The sequence below is a fragment of the Gossypium hirsutum genome, chromosome D07 (assembly GCF_007990345.1).
Source record: "Gossypium hirsutum isolate 1008001.06 chromosome D07, Gossypium_hirsutum_v2.1, whole genome shotgun sequence".
NCBI lineage: Eukaryota > Viridiplantae > Streptophyta > Magnoliopsida > Malvales > Malvaceae > Gossypium > Gossypium hirsutum.
The window spans coordinates 55,114,620-55,132,999 of NC_053443.1; the positions used below are offsets into that span (position 1 = coordinate 55,114,620).

The 18,380-nt window shown below is 29.4% G+C and overlaps 1 protein-coding gene across 1 annotated transcript; it reads left to right on the forward strand.

Moving 5' to 3' along the window:
• Window positions 1-16,403: 16,403 nt before the first annotated feature.
• Window positions 16,404-17,983, forward strand: LOC121219568 (transcription factor MYB30). The gene is made up of 3 exons (XM_041097937.1): window positions 16,404-16,792; window positions 16,887-17,016; window positions 17,145-17,983. Exons 1-3 carry the CDS (start codon window positions 16,660-16,662, stop codon window positions 17,803-17,805), a joined length of 924 nt encoding a protein of 307 aa, XP_040953871.1. The 5' UTR covers window positions 16,404-16,659; the 3' UTR covers window positions 17,806-17,983.
• Window positions 17,984-18,380: the final 397 nt, after the last annotated feature.

Genomic DNA, 18,380 nt, shown 5'->3' on the forward strand with positions numbered 1-18,380 from the left:
TTGATCCTAAATAACCGAATATCCTTTAAAAACTAAAATAAATAAGGTTTAAATAAAAAATAAAGGCAAGCTTACTCTCAAAATACGAGGTGTCGTGTCCTAACTCACTAGATGTGACATCTTGTTACTTCGAGATAAGGAGGCATTTTTTATTTTGATTTGAGGGTATTTTTAAAATAACACAATATAAAGAGGGATCGTATTTTTAAATTCTTTTCAAGTTTTTTTAATTTTTGACATCAAGACATTAAATAATCAACTAGGTACCAATTTTGGGCGTTACGAGGGTGCTAATCCTTCCTCGTACGTAACCGACTCCCGAACCCGTTTTCTGAATTTCGTAGACCAAAATCGTTGTTTTAATAAAAATTAAATCGTTTATTAAAAACAACCATTTTTCAAGGTGACCCGATCACACCTCATCAAAAAAGATTGGTGGCGACTCCCATTTTCGTTTTTATTTTTAAAACCCAAGTCGACCCCGTTTTGTCAAAAAAATGGTGTCAACAAGAAGTATTTTCACAAAAGAACGACACCTCTCATTCATATTGTATATTGGGATGGGTGAAGGTCTTTTTTTTTGTCAAGATCAACCATTTTTACAATGATTGTTTAAATCAGATCGGAATTGACTGATCAAATCAATAATCGATTGATATATCAATTCAAAGTAAAAAGAAAAAGCAATTAACTTGTAAACTTGCTTGAATTGTAGTTAAGCTGCGAATTGTTGAACTGTTTTTTTTTTCCTGAACCAAATATTTTAACCTAAACCATACAAGAAAACATCTTTTTCCCTAAATCACTTGAAGCTTTTGTGACACTATGTCTCTGCACTCAATATAATGAGATCAAACTCAATATCTTCAAAAAATTAGCACTTGTTTTCAAAAAATTTGTACATTTTATTTGAAGGTTCTCTTTCTCTTTTAAAGTGTTTTTTTAATGATAATAATTATTTTATATTGTTAAACAGTAAATCGATCTAATAAAAAATCGATGGTCTAATCGATTCGACCACTAAATAGATTATGAAAACAAGCCCTTAGTTTGACTTATAAATTGATATGTAGAACTTCATAACTTCATTTTAATTTCTTTTAATGAAGTCTCTTCAAACACAAAGTTAAAAAAATATTGCAATAATTTAAATACGATATAAATATCTAAACTATATAGAATGTAGTTAACTGAATTAATATCACAAGTTAATTCTGTTAATAAAATTATTTAATATTTTTAAATAATCATGTTTTTTTCATTAATTATTTTATATGAAATGTTTAAATAAAATAATATAAAACAAAATTTTAAAAATTGAAGATGAAGTTTAATTATAGTATTTCTTTTAATAAATATATTTTTAAGATTAAGTTTTTCTTTTAATAAATATAACATAATCTTGTAGATATACACAAAAACTGAGGTAAGTATTCAATTATTTCGATTGATTCGATTAGTTTTTTAAATTTAATTGAATTCAACAATTAAAATGTTGTTAATCGATTTAATGTCGGTTAATTCAGTGGCGGTTGGTTTAGGGATTAATCAAATTAATCAAATTAATTTTTTTAAAATTTCATTTTTGTCTATTGTACAATATTTAATATTTTTAATACAACAAAGCTTAAAATTTTATTTTGAAAGGTGAAAGTTGTACCCATCGTTTTTACTTGACTAATATCTATTTTTTTTTAATTGTTTGGGTTAATGAACTTAAGTAGGTTGGGTTTAGAGTAAGTAAAAAATAAAAATGTTGGGCTGGTATTTATGGGTTGGGTTGAGTAACTGGACTTTAAATTTGGGTTTGGGCAGTTTAAATTGTATTATTATAAATAAAAATTAATAAATTTAATAATTAATAACCGATCACCTAAACCGAACTCAAAATCGATTTAATTGAATTGTCAATTAAATCGATTATAACCGAATAATGCTGTCTCCAACGTAAAAATACAAAAATAAAATTTATATAATAGAAATAGAGACAAAGACCACATACAGCAGGTGAGGCCCAACACCTTTTGGTAATTAATGGATTCATTTATTCAATTGGGGAAATTGGAAAGGAATGAGTCAATGGTGGATTCAATATTAAGCAATAGTAAAGTCCCAATTATGGCAGGTAGCCACATTAATAGGAACACATGCAACTGAATGATGTGCACATGGAACTCTTTAGATAAGGTTACACGTGTCATTCCACAGATATTTTTAAATTAATTTTTTTAATTTTAAATTCGTCATCAAATTTTAAAACATTTTAAAATTATAAATGTTATATCAATAAGGTTCTTTCGTTTCTAAAATTGTTAATTTAACCGTTAAATAAGATGTTAAACCTTATGTAACTTAACTTAAAATGAATTTAAAAAAAAATGAATATTGTAAAAATGCATGTCTTAAAAATCTGGTTTTGAAGTTTTTCTGTTTTACTTTATTTTAAAGAAAAATAAATACTGGATCTCTTTTTTCTGTTTTATTTTATTTTTAGTTTTTACTTTTAAAAGTTGTGCGACAATATTTTACTTTTTTTTTTAATTTTCATTTTAAATTATGTTAGATATATGTCAAATAAAATTTGTTATGTCATTTAATGATTAAATAACGATTTTAATAATGAAAAGATATAATTAATTATAACTTGATAAATTGAAAATGTTGTTATTTTGAAATTTAAAGATTAATTTAAAAAAAATGTCCAGCACTATCTTGCTTGGATTTGGCATTAATGTCTTGTATTGTCAACAAATTTTATATTGGTTGGGGCCATTTGTTCCATAACCTATCACGTTTGGGGACAACTAGTTTGTAGGGCTAACAATATGTGGAACATACATTACCAAACTAGATTTTTTGTTTCATAATATTAATGAATTTTAAAAAATACATAATTGAAAAATTAAAAAAATGAAAAATTGAATGTAATTATTTTTTCCAGAATTGGATAGAACCATTCGACTAGATCAAATAGATTGAAAAAATAATAATAATCTGATTAGTTCGATTACTAATCCGATTTTAAAAATCTTCTATGGTGGCATCATTTTTTTTTGGTTTATTTGTAATATGAAGATTTTAATGGTGGCATCATCAACATTTGAATCATCTTTAAGTAGAGGGAATCTAACGAGGGCAATGATGAACCATGACCATGATCCCACCATTTTCAATGAGCTCACCTGCCATCATAATGTTAGATTTGTAAAATAAATCTAAAATAAAACTTAATAAACTAGGATCTATCATGTCAAATAATCAAGAATAAATAAAGAACAAAACTAGATGCGGAAACGTACATGAATCCATGAATTCCTTGAAATCTACGGATCTTGAAGATTTGATCTTCCAAATTAGCACATAAAAAATTCAGAGAATATTTGTTCTCTTTTTGCTAAGGATGAGATATTAGAAAAGATATATTGTGTGTAATTTGGGGACCATAACCCTAATATTTATAACATTGACATATTAGTTCTAATTCCTAATTAGCCCATCATTAATTAGAATTTGATTAGAACTCAAATACTAGAGTATCTACACATATTTGACCCATACTTTATTTAATAATTAAAGCCCAATAAAATTTTAACCAAATTAAATCACTTTTAATTTGGACTAACCTATCATGATAGTAAATAATAACATGTAATTACCCTTATTATATATGTGATGTCCATATTTTCCAACAATCTCCCACTTGGACCACATATATATACTAATTACTCTACAATTACATGTCATTATATAACCTCAAACAATCTCGTCCATTAATTATGTTAACATAGAACCAATGCGACTTTCGTTACATATATCGTAACTAAATCCAGCCCTACACACCACATAGTGTTTGTACGGCACTTTTCAGAATAATCATAGCAATGCTGCCAGTATATTGGTGAAATATCGTCTCACACAGAATACTTCCTCCAGATATCACATATCCTGCCCTATAGTCAAATACAACAGAATACCAGATGAATCAGAATTATCAGATACCAGAATTATTATATCAAACATGCTCGTATAACAGATAATAAACATGCATATCACAACAGATTATACATTTTGGGCATTGCAACACATACATTTAGGTATTGCTTATGATAGGTACCAAGCAAACGGTTTATCAAATCTCAGGCTTCAAGGCTTATCGAAGCCGATACCAACCCCACAATAAGTCCATTTTCGATCAGAACGACATGTACGACTCTAGAGAAAAATTTTGAAATTTGGGCCCACATACCCGTGTGGCCTACACGTCCAGAATGGCCTTGCCTGTGTGGCCTACACGGCTTGACCTACGACCCACACGCCCGTGTGGCCCCCACGCCCAAAATGGCCTAGGCCGTGCCTGTCACACAGCAGTGTGTCGCACACAACCTACCACATGGCCGTGTGGTGTCGACAGATCTAATTTTCGGCTTTCACCGATCGTCGGTTTGGCGCTTAGCCCGACAACCCGACCCGAACTCCTTTAGATCCGTGTGTTTTTGAAGGAATGAGTTATTTGCCATTTTGGCCATTCTGCTTTTTAGCATGTTTTTAAATTAGTCATGCACATTTTTATTTTATTTTATTTTTACCCCGTTATTTTGATTCTTTTACGATTTGGCCCTTTGACCTACTGTCAACCCAAGGGAATGACACGGATTGGATTAAATGCTCTCTGAGCCCCAAAATTTTAGATTCCATTTTAATTTAATCCTTTATATTCTGTTTCCTTGCTAAATTTTGTTATATTTTCAATTTAGTCCTTTACTTCCCTTTTTCTTATTTATTTCGCAATTTATGCTTTAAGTTCTGTTTAAATTTTAATTTAATCCATCATTTATTTAATCCTGCCTCTTTATTTACTATTTTTATTATTTTATCCCCTAAAATTTTATTATGGCTTCGATTTAATCTTTTTTATTTAATCTTGCCCTTTTTATTTATTTAATTTTTAGCATTTTTAATTCGTTATTTATATTTTATCCTTTAATTTACATAACTTGCATTTTTATCCTTAAGTTTCTTAATCATCTCATTTTATTTTATTTTTTAATGTTGATGTTATTGTTAAATGATTATTTTTTCTATTTAATATTTTATTTTATCATCACTAATATTACACAACCATGATCATAGCATTATCATACTTTTTTTTTATTATTTTACCATTTTTTGTCATTACTAATGTTCCACTTATTATTTTACTATTATTGCCTTTATTAAATAGTATTATTAATCGGCTAAAAATTATTCCAACTACCACTTGTTATTATTTTGTTATCATTTTTGAACATGTAAGCTATTCTATACTATTTTTGTCATTTACATATTATGCAACATGTTTAAATATTCGTTTATTTTTGTACCAACACTTGAATAAATTAATCGCATATTGCATTAAATGTTATATTTACCTGATGCATAAAAAAAGAATTTTTTTAAAACCAAGGCAATGTTCTTTGTTTAGGGATTCAAGAAATAGTGCCCTAACTTACGGGGTACGACTTTCTCCTTGAACCAAGATAAATGAGCATCATTTTAAAATTCAAAATATATAAGATTTAGGTAACAATCAAATAAGGAGAATCCTTATTTTTGAGGATTCGAGATATCGTGCCCTAACTTACGGGATATGATCATTTTGTCGATTGACTCAAAATAAGAAAACTTTTTCCATAAAATTCAATTTATTTTGCAATCATGCAAGAAGGGGATCGTATCTTAAATTTTCTTTGAATTTTCAATTATCGACACTAAGATATCAAGTAATCAATTAGGTATCAATTTTGGGCGTTATGAGGGTGCTACCCTTTTCTCATGCGTAACCAACTTTCGAACCTATTTACTAGATTTTTATAGGCCAAAAATTATTGTTTTAATAAATCTAATATTTTATTAAAATGACCAAGTTTTGAGGTGATCTAATCACAGCTAAATAAAAAAGATTTGGTGGCGACTCCCACATTCCTTTTTTTAATGAAATGTCGATTTTCAAAAAAGAGGTTTTGAAACAATCATTAGGAAAGAGAGAGCCCCCTTCTCTAGATTTTTTGTGTGCTAATTTGGAAGATCACAACCCCAAAATCCGTAGATTTAAAGGAATTGACGGATTTAGGTACGCTTCCGCATCTAGTTTTATTTATGATTTATTCTTGATGATTTGACATGACAGATTTTGATTTATGATTTGTTAAGTTTTATATAAGATATTATTTTACGGTTCTAACAAGTGACATCCGAGACTCGTCATGTTGAATCATTGAGAACGAATTGATTCTCGATTATTTATAGATTACTTGTTTTTTTGAGAATTTTTAGATTTGATATTTTGATTATCGATTTTCAATTATATATATTGATGTTTGAGATTCCTATTGAAATTTCATTAAAATTTTGGGATTTAGGAATTTCGATTGAAATCTTTTATTGTTATTGGTTTGATACGAATTACTTTGATGCAATCCATAAAAGTTGCCTTGGTTTTCAATTTAATATATATATAATGATTTGTGGGATTGACTGTTTCATTATGAGAATCGGATTATATATAGTTGAATGTATGTGCGCACAAATCTTTTACATATTCTGCGACCTTTATCTTCTTTTAGCATAATTATTCTATAAATTTCATAATAATTGTTTTGATGTTTTAGCATACTGTTGCATGATTTGTTGAATTCAAATGGTAATGGCATGATTTCTTGTAAATATTGTTGTTATTATTAGTTTCGGACGTACAACTTTTTGTAATTGAAGAATTCCAATTAAGTTATATAATTAATTTAGAAAATCAATTCACTTAATAATCGAATAAATGAATGCTATCAAAATGTTTTCAATATCGTGTTATTTTTCATTGAGCATTTGATTTTGGCATATTATGATTCCAAATATTTGGTTAAATTGTGATGATATGGTTTGTTGTATGAATTGTGGGATATGTCAACTATTATGATTTTGTTTTTGAGACTTATTGGTTTGAAAATATTTTTCAAGTATTCATGCAAATCTCTTTTTAATCATAAATACTATTTTTGATTTACATGGTATATGCTGGGTAAGGTTTTATATTTGATTTTGAATACACATATATGCGTGAATTATTTTGGTGTTTTGTTTATGCCAAAATTATTAATACATGTGCTTGTTAATTATTCGACCTTGAATCACTATATTATTTTTGTTTGGTTTTGACATATATGGTTTTGGAACAACAAAAAAGAAAAGAAAAGTCAAAGATTAAGGTTTTCGGTTTTTTATTACATTATTAAGACAACCTTATATTGGATTATTTCAGAATCTATAAAGCAATAAAAAAATATTTTTAACCTTTGACTATTATGGAAATTTTAAATTTTAAATTTGAATATTGATATATTTGTATATTTTTAAAATAACTTAATTGAAATAAGAAGTTGTCAAAGTGACCTCTGACATTAAAATTATTTTGTTGTAAAATATAAAAGTTTGTGTGCATGTAACTTAAACTACGATAATATTGATCGATCCAAACGAAGATTAATATTTAAAAAAAAATTACTTGTGCAATTGTGGAAATAAACTTGTGATGATTATTTGATTTTGCACGTGTATAATAAATCGGCACAAAAAAAAATTTATTATTCGACATGTTCTTTTGTCAGTGTTTGATTACTACACCTAGATATCACTTACACGTTAATATTTTTGTCCAAAGATGAAATATTAATGGAGTGCCCGATATCTTGAGATGAGATTTACCCCCAAATAAAAAATTAAAATCATCCAAAAAAATTCCTAAACCTAAATAATAATTTTATTTACATCTACTATATATATTATTAACTTAAATTTCACATTATGTACTATTTATATTATTGAATTGTTTTATCATATTGAATCCTTATAAATTTTTGCTAAAACTGAATTATTGATGATGCCATAAAATATTCGTATTAAAATTTTATGTTGGTATCAATTTCACATTTTATCTTTAAGATAATTTTTATTAAAAAATCACTTTTTTTACATTTAATATATTTTTTAATTTCAAAATACATAGTGACAAAAATTAGAAGATAATTGAAGCAACTAAGCAATCAAAGAAGTTAACTCTCATGTGGACCTCCTTGATGGCATTTGTTCTTGAGGTTGTTGAGTTTGTTCTAAGGTTAATGAGGACCAATTGGAAATAGACATGTTTAGATCATATTGCATGTAATTTCCATGCTACACATCCATACTTGATTTATGTCATTTGGTTGTGTTAATATACGTAATCAGAGATGAATTTAGTTATGATATAAGTAACGAAAGTCGCTTTGATTCTATATTAACATAATTAATGGACGAGGTTGTTTGGAATACCTTTTTGGATATGATAGTAAAGTTAAACTCATAAGGTTATATAATGACATGTAAATATAGAGTAATTAATATATGTGGTCCAAGTGGGAGATTGTTGGAAAAATGGACATCACATATATAATAAGGGTAATTACATGTTATTATTTACTATCATAATAGGTTAGCCTAAATTAAAAGTGATCTAATTTGGTTAAGATTTATTGGGCTTTAATTATTAAATAAAATATAGGTAAAATAAGCGTAGATATTATAGTAACTAATTTCTAATTAATAATGGACTGATTAAAAATGAGGTTTAATGTGTAAAAGTTATATATTAAGGCTATGGTCCCCAAATTACACACAAGATAACTTTTCTAACATCTCATCTTTAGGAAAGAGAGATCCACCTTCTCTAGATTTCTTGTGTGTTAATTTGGAAGATCAAAACCCTAATATCTGTAGATTTAAAGGAATTAATGGATTCAGGTATGCTTCTGCATCTAGTTTTTTATATGATTTATTCTTGATGATTTGATATGATAGATCCTGGTTTATGGTTTGTTAAGTTTTATATCAGATATTATTTTACGATTCTAACATAATACTCATACTTAATTCTCTCTCATAATAAAAGTCTCAAATATTAAAGATAGGAATGATGGAAACATCATTATTTACTTATTTGAAGCTTTCTCTCTCTAGCTTTAACTTTTTCTCACTGAACCACTTAAATCCTAAGCTTCAATTGAAATATTCATGGAGGAAATATTTTTAGGAGATGGTTATCCAAGTGATTTTAGTGAGGTTTTGAAGTGGTTTGAAGAAATTTTTGGTTGATTTTGAAGAAAAAGTCATGAAAATTGAAAGGGAAAAAGGAAAGTTTCCTTATGGTGGAGAAGATGGGTCGGGTGGTAGGAGGCTGAAGGGGAAAAACTTTTTCCTCTCTTTTTCTAAATTCAATATCATTTAAAAACTAGATAATCTCATTTTTTTCCTAAAAACGCATAAATAATCTAAAAAATTAGGGCATGACCTCTCTCTTGGTTCACAAACTCGATTCTACTAACCGCCAATGTTTGGGATGTGACACTCCTTGTTAGAGCATCCACCACTATGTTAGCTTTTCCAAAGTGGCATTTGATCACACAGTCATAGTCCTTCAGTAATTCAATCCATCTCCGTTGCCTCAAGTTCAACTCTTTTTGGGTGAGAAGATACTTGAGACTCTTGTGATCCGTATAGATGTAGCACTTCTCACCATGTAGGTAGTGCTTCCATATTTTCAATGCAAACATCACGACTACTAACTCCAAATCATGAGTCAGATAGTTGCACTCATCCAACTTCAACTACCTCAATGCATAAGTAACTACATTTCCATTTTGCATCAACACACATCCAAGGCTAGTGTAAGATGCATCAATATACACTACATACTCCTTTCTTGACTCAGGTTGAATCAACACCGAAGCTTGAGTCAACACAATCTTTAGGTTCTCAAAGCTAGCTTGCTGGTCATCTGTCCATTTAAAAAGAGCATTCTTCCTCAACAGTTTAGTTAAATGAGCAACAACCAAAGAGAACTCTTCAACAAATCTTCGATAATACCCGACTAAACCAAGGAAATTTCGGATCTCAAAAACATTTTTAGGCTATTTCCATTCCAGAATAGCCTTTATCTTTTTTGGGTCCACTAAAATACCTTTAGTAGATACCACATGACCTAGAAACATTACTTCCTTAAGCCAAAATGCACACTTACTTAGTTTCGCATAAAATTTCTTTCTCAGAGAATCTGTAAAACCACCCTAAGATGTTCATCATTGTAACACCCCAAACCCGACCTAGATGTCATGACCATATTAGGTAGTGCTATGTAAACTGATTGAAAATTTAGTTTTTGTATAATTTGAAAATCATCAAAAACTCTTAAAAATCCCGAATTATTCGAAGATATATCTTATCTAACTATTTTATTGAAAATATTGTTTATATTTTCCAAAAACTTATAATTTTGTAGTGAAAAACTCTTAGAACGTTGATTTTTTTAAAAACGTTGTTTATTGTTTGAAATCCGTTATTTTTGTGGAAAAATAAAATTTGTCGATAAAACTTTTAAGCTGTGTTTTATGAGAATGAAAATAAAATTCAAAACCCAAACAACCAAAATGTCCAGATAGTCCAAAATTTACAAAATACCTTAACCCAAATTAAAAAAATCAACGAATTGTACAAAAAAATTTATAACCGAGCTCCCGTGCACCGACCTGCCTAAGTTTGAGGATTACCTGAAATTATCAGTCAAACAGAAAATGGGTTGTCGAAACTCAGTGTGTAAAAAATTAACTTAAGCAGTTAATTTATTTTAGACAGATTTAGTAGAAACAAATTCATATTAGAGCAATACAAATACAAACATATAACTCTACCCCCATTTGCTACACACCAACTCCAACCATCCCAACACACCAAATAGGGGTATAAAACACCCATCCAACCCTACACACCGCTTAGTGTTGATATGACACTTTTCAGAATAATTTCAGTTGTGCTACCAGTATAATGGGCGAGACATCGCCATTCACATAAACACTTCCTCCACACAATACAACCCACCCCAAATGTAGATATAATCAGAACATAAATCATAATTGCTATAATTATACATGCATGACATAACAGATACACATCACATACATAGCATTTTTTTGGGTTATTTATAACCTATTACAAGGTTAACTTATCATATGATGTCTCTAACATACATACAGATAACAAAATTTTGTATTAGTAGATGACCGGATTTCACATTTTATAGACTATTTGATCACATATCAACCCCACGGAAGGCCCACGATCGATTAGAATGATGTGTACAGCCTTGGGAAAATATTCAGAATTTTGACCCCACATGCCCGTGTGGGCTACACAGCTTGGTACAAGACCTCACACAAGCCATGTGGCCCATACGACGTGGTACACAACCTCACTAGCCCAGATCATATGTCACACATGGTCCAACACACGGCTTGTCACATGGTCCTGTGTCACACACGACTTACCACACGCCCGTGTGGCGTCAATAGTGCCTAAATTTGGCTGTCTCCGTTTGCTATTTTTCAGGTTTCTCGTTCACACTTGGTCAAAAATCCGATGCACTCTCAAAATTGAATATTTTAGCACCTAAATTGATGAAATAATTCGAATTAACAACATAATTTCCCAACCTAAACGATTAATTCTAGTAATGAAACACAATTTAATCAAGAATCGAATACAACAAATTCATAACATCCTCCAAACACACCCCCATACACTTACCGTTACGAACAACACTACACGAAATTTATGACGTTGAAGGAACACCCAACAGCTCTCGATCTTCACCTAACAATGTACAAACAAATAATTAAATACAACTAAAACCTCGATTCCACTGCAAAGAACTCAACCCACCTGAAAATGAACCCCAACCCTTCAAAATTTCACAACTTACCAGATGAATCAAATGCCACAATCACCACCAAAAAATGCAAATAGAGGATTGAAGATAAATTAATGGAAAATTAAACCAATGAATAATCAAGAATCAAAGTAAAAGTAAAGATTAGGAAAAGAAGGAAAAGGAACAAAAATTAAAGAAATAGAACAGTAAAACATGGAAAAGAAGGTGACGACGTAAACAAAGAGTTTTAGAAAAAAATAAACGTGAGGTTATTGGAACGATTTTTGGGGAAAAAATAATATTAAAATAGAATAAAATCAAATAAAAAGAATAAAAAGAATCTTGCTGAACAGATTTTTCTAAAACTACCCAACTTGTCAAAATTTGAATTTACCCCAAACTCTACCACAAAGCAGCACACAACAAATTCAACAAAAATAAAGTTATTTTGTTCACATAGAGATTTGAACATAAGACCTCCAACACAAAATTAAAGCCTTAACTACTGAAGCAAATACTAATTTATGACAAAATTTAACAAATCACGTATACTTACTTTTGGGGAATTACAATCATGTTTAGTTTTAGATTCAGAATAAACCAAGATGTTGTCGATAAACACAACGACGAATTGACCAAGAAATGATTGGAATACTCGGTACCCCCTTATCTTCATATCGCTTATCAGAGTTATTTACCAAACATCACCTCGATACCCCTTAACATCTTCTATTGTTTTCAAACACACATGTGTTTCCCCTTAAAGTCAGGTTTTCAACAATCATGGTTTGCACCAGAGTGCCATACTGGAGGAAAAACATATTATCTTATATCTTCTTTTCATCATCATACGCAATATCCCTCCGTTGACTCCTTATAGTAGTTTAGATATGGAGCTTACACACCAATGAATGAGTATTTACACCATGTGTATATCAAATTTCTGGGTCTGTTTAACAATTTATACCCTTGCATGCATTGACTTTTTGAACACATTTCCTTAGACACGAGTACTAGAGCCAAAGGACAAAGCCACTTACCTGGCTGTATAATGATGAAGGTTAAACGGAATAACACAAAAATTAGACTCAAGGTATGAAGGAATTCATCAGATTTCTTTACTCAAAACTCTATCTGCTCTATGGGTTCCTTACCTTTGGTACTGAGACCTTCTCCCGTTTCTTTGGCTAAAAGAAAATAAAACGACTTCTTTAAACTTTTATGAAATAACATGAATTTGTAGACATGCAAACAATTTCTGGATAGAAGTTTCCTTCTTATCCAGTAACCAAATGAAAATCCTATTGAACCTCTCTTACAGTAGCTTCTTTCTATTTGGTAAAGCTTAAAAGAAGGTTTAAGAGTTTACCAACAGATAACTAGGACTGAAGCTGTTTTAAGCTTAACTGAGAACCCTTTTGTTAATGATGAATAACTTTTCTGGTTCTCTTCGATAACAAAGACTAGTAGAGAAGATGAAACAGAAGGCTTCTTTCCACTACCAAGCTATCCTATTTGTAGATAACTCACATCTAAATCTCACTTAAGATTAACTCTAATCATTAATCATACTCACGTGCTTCCACTAATTAATCACATCCTGCGAGGCTCCCTAAATGTCCTAATTACTGACACATTACTTTCACTAGGATGCTAGATAACTTAAATGTGTCCCACTAACTACCACAGGCGGCAGACTTATTAGCAGAAAAGTCTGCCTAATAAGGTTTTTGCCACAACCAAGAACTCGCCACTTTGCAAAGTGGAACTCTGCAGTTTTGGCGAAGTTCAACGAAGTACTTCGCCACGAAATTACCAACTTTATTTGGTCTAAGTCTCACGACTTAGGAGGCCTTCACCAACATAGTCTCCCAAACCGAACCAGCTCACCAAATGAGGGTGTGACAAGTCGTATACCCAACGCACCAACTTTTAATTCCTTATCTATTTGAACTTAGACTTTTACTTACATCAAAGTATACGAGTTACATATACATAGTTCATCATCGACTCAATATTAATGTATGACACACTATGAACATCACAAGTGATTAAATCCATAAATGAATTCAGAGTCTATTCTATTTGGGTCATGCCCAACACTCTGTCAATCTAGTTAGTCACATTTATGTCTCCATCTTTTGGGAGTCATCCTCTTCGATGCCCAAGATAAGACATCTCCCCAATTGGACTTGATAGACGACATATTAGTCTTTCAATCGGTTTGCTCATTTTCGATTAGACTAAGGGCATCTTTAGGTTCATTTACTAATATAAGTTGTTTTTTCAAATTACGATTCAACCACGTAATATCGTTTAATATTAGTTAAACATTAGATAACAAATGAGCTAATATTTGTTTGCTTCTATTTTGTTTTGAATGCAAAAATCATAAGACGACAATATACAAAAGGTATTAATGTAATTCACTAATTAAAGACAAGCATGATAATACTAAATTATGAAACTAAAAATAAAAATTATTCCATGAGTTGATCAAATTTGTCCTTTAAATTCAGCTAGGTAAAGTTCCGAAAAACTTGTACAAATATAATGCTTATAATACTACAAGTCAAAATTATCATAAAATATTTTAAATTGGTACAAATCATAGGTATCTTCATCCGTTTTATGTTCTGAGTATAATCTTATTTGAGCCAGGGTGATATTCAAGTAAATCTCTTACATCATAATTCAAATACTTGAGGAAGAACTTTATTTTCTCTTCTTACGTCTTGTTATCATAAAATATTTTAAATTTTAGAAAAAACTATTTAGACTCATATTGCAACTAAAGGTTGAACTGTCGAAACTTCTAACAAATATTAAGAAATAATGATAGAAAGTCGTTAATAAAATTGGATACATACTTTGACTTTACTACAATATTGTTCATCAGTAATTATTTTGTGCATCTTTTCGTTCATTTTTCTTTACTTTTTCTGTTATTTATTACAGTAAATATAAATGGCAGAGAGAGAGAAGAGTGGTTGTAGGTTTCCTCTAGAGCACAAATCACATTGAATGCCACGCGGTTTTGTGAGGCAGATGAGGCATACTTGAGTTTACTTCAGCAAAACATGATCCAATATTTACAATAATGTTTGAATTTTTACTTTTAGGGTAAATTAACCGTTAGTAATTATAAATAGGCTCATTCTTATTTTCATCCTTTTAAATTTTCTTTTGTTGATTTGATTATCTAAAAAGAAATTGATCAAATTGGTTACTTCACTATTAAGTGGTAACAAAATATTGACTATACTTTTCCACCTTAGTCACTTTAAGATTAGACTAAGCTACCAGTTAATCACTCTTCGAATTTTACTGTTGGTTAATATATTAAAAAAATCCTTTAATTACTACACTTTGTTTAAATAAGCACTTATACTATTTTTATAATTAAACAAATTTTTAGTCATGAAAGCCCTTAATTTTAATATTAAAGTAATAATATTTTTTTAATTTTGAAACTAATTTGCATTTAATGCTGAGAATAGTTTATTAAATAAAAATAAAATGATACTTTTTAAAGTAGAATAAAATAATATTTTAAAATTTCTTAAAAATGCTTATATAAATAGCACATTTAATTTCTCTTTTAAAAAATTAAAATTTTGATTACTCTTTTAAATTATAGGTTGATGTTAAAGTGTATAAAATTTCTATTACATAAAAAAATTAGATAAAGTGTTAGAAATTCAAAATATTTTTACTTTAATATTAAAATCAATAAATTTTATAGATAAAAATTATAGATTATAAACTTATTTAACTATAAAAATAATTTAAGAATGGTAACAATTTAAAACTTTTTTTAGTATATCAACATTTTTTTACTTATTGTCATCTCATACTTTTATCATCACTTGGAATAATTTTTATTCCATCAACAAGAAATTAGATAAAATATCAAAAATTCAAAATATTTTTACTTTAATATTAAAATCAAGAAATTTTATGAATAAAAATCATAAATTAAAAATTTATTTAACTACAAAAAATAATTTAAAGTTTTATTTAAGTAAAATCGTAACAATTTAAAAGCTTTTTTAGTATATCAGCATTTATTCTACATATTGTCATAAATACTTTTATCATCATTTGGAATAATTAGTCATGAATACAATCACAACCACTTATAATCAATATTAGATAAAATTATCATAGATACCATTATAATCAAAATTAGATAAAATTATTATAGAACGTCTCTGTATTAAGAGCAATTGTATTTTACGTTATTAAATAATAAATAAATTAGTCTTTGTAAGTTATATAAAAAAGTAAGCTAGTTATTTCTATTAAAAATTTCATCCAATCCAATTGTTAAAAACTGACGTAGTTGATAAAATAATTAGACATTTTACATATGATCTCTTACATGTACCTTATTCTGATGTATAAAAATTAGTTTTTAATAGTAGAAATGAATAAAATTTTTAATAGAAAAACCAATTTACTTCAGTTTGCTCAATATAGAAACTAATTTATCATTTTTTAATAAAAAATAAAATATAATCCTACTTTTAATACAAATAAGATCCTAATACTTTTACAAATATCAATGACTACATAAAAAGAATGGAAATCATAAAACAAGGTTCAATAATGTTATTATTGAGCTGTCTATTTAAATCGATCCCTCCCTCTCTCTCCTTGAGTTCATGCACTTGCTGTCATCTTTTTGACTCTTTGGGGAGGGAGTTGGAACTTGGATACCACCCTTTTTTCCTCTTTTTAAGTCAGCATCCTCACTGTCTTACACTTTGATTTCTATATATGTAATGCTGCAACATCAAATCCTTTGTCTTACTCTTAGACTCGTCTTAAAGCTCCCACCAACATAAACTAAACCCTAAAAACACAAGAAATCAACTGCAGTTTTGATAATGGGAAGACAACCTTGTTGTGACAAAGTTGGTGTCAAGAAAGGGCCATGGACTCCTGAAGAAGATCTCATCTTGGTGTCTTATATTCAACAACATGGTCCTGGGAATTGGAGGGCTGTTCCCACCAAAACAGGTTCTAGAACAGGATCTTGTTTTGTTTTGTTTGGTATTTGATCATAAATGAATACGATCATGCAATTACTAATCTTTGTTATATATATATTCAGGTTTGCTTAGATGTAGTAAGAGTTGCAGGCTTAGGTGGGCTAATTACTTAAGGCCTGGGATTAGAAGGGGTAACTTCACAGAAAATGAAGAGAAAATGATAATCCACCTTCAAGCCCTCTTAGGCAACAGGTTAGTGATGAATTACCGTAAATGTATATCAAGTATCAACAGTGAATATTAGCTGTCATCTGTTTAGTGTTGAATGTAATGAATAAGTCCGTTTTATAATGAATGGGGGGCATTTATTATTGTTACAGATGGGCTGCAATAGCATCTTACCTCCCTGAAAGAACAGACAATGACATTAAAAATTATTGGAACACTCATTTGAAGAGGAAGCTGAAGAAGCTACAAGGCAATGAAAGTTCTTCTAGATATGGGTTTCCATCATCATCATCGTCATACCAGATTTGTAGAGGTCAGTGGGAGAGAAAGTTGCAGACAGATATCCATATGGCTAAAAAGGATTTATCTGACGCATTATCACCTGAGAAATCAAGTGACTTAGTTGAAATGAAACCCTTTAATGACCACACATCTTATCCAAAACCAAGTGGATATGCTTCAAGCACTGAAAACATAGCTAAGTTGTTGAAAGGGTGGATGAGAAATAATCCATGGAAAATGGCTGATTCTGCAGATTATAGTGAAGAAGGGACTGTTCCAATGAAGGAAGACAAGAACAGCAAGGAAATGGCAGAGGCATTTCAATCACATTTAGGGTTTGAATCTTTAGATTCTTCACTTTCTGATATCTCACCATCTATGTCACCTGAGACAAGCCTTTCACAATATGAAAGTAAGCCACACCTCAATGCTCAAAGCCAACTTTCACTGCTTGAGAAATGGCTTTTTGATGAAGGCAAGGATTACCAACTTTGTGACATTACATTAGACCAAAATCTTCATTTTTTCTAAAAGGTAGAGGGGAAAGTTCTTTGTTTTAAGGGCTTCTTTGGGGTACTTTTCATCTTGGATTATAAGTTTTTCTAGGTTGAGGTTTCCTAGAGTGAAACAAATTCAATGTATAAATTTAACATTATTGTTGCATATTATATCTTTCATTTGAGAATAACCAATAGTTTTATGGTTAATAGATTAATTCTTTCGGAATTTGTAGTTGTATTTTTTAAATAAAATCATTTTTAAAATTCGACTTCGAATTTTTTTTTATAAAAAGTATAACATTAATAACTTTTTAATATATTGTACTTGAAGTTAGAAATGAATTAAAGCTGTTTTCATTTAAGTTTTTTCTTGACTTATATCACTAGTTAATAATAAAATATTTATTTTATTCAAGTTTAACTAGAAAATTATGTAAATACTATTATTAAATAAATTCTAAATATTTTATTTTTAATAGTAAAGAAATATCAGCTTGATTTAATTTGGGTTTCAACAAGACTTCAAAAAACTTTCAAGTTGTGGTCCAACCCAACTTGATCCTTAGGTAAATTATGCTTTGTAAAGTTACTTCATATAATAATTAA

Coding starts and splice junctions, on each gene's coding strand:
- LOC121219568 (XM_041097937.1), top strand. CDS start 16,660: ATGGGAAGACAACCTTGTTGTGACAAAGTTGGTGTCAAGAAAGGGCCA. Junction 16,793..16,886: donor GGCTGTTCCCACCAAAACAG/GTTCTAGAACAG, acceptor ATATATATTCAG/GTTTGCTTAGATGTAGTAAG. Junction 17,017..17,144: donor CAAGCCCTCTTAGGCAACAG/GTTAGTGATGAA, acceptor TTATTGTTACAG/ATGGGCTGCAATAGCATCTT.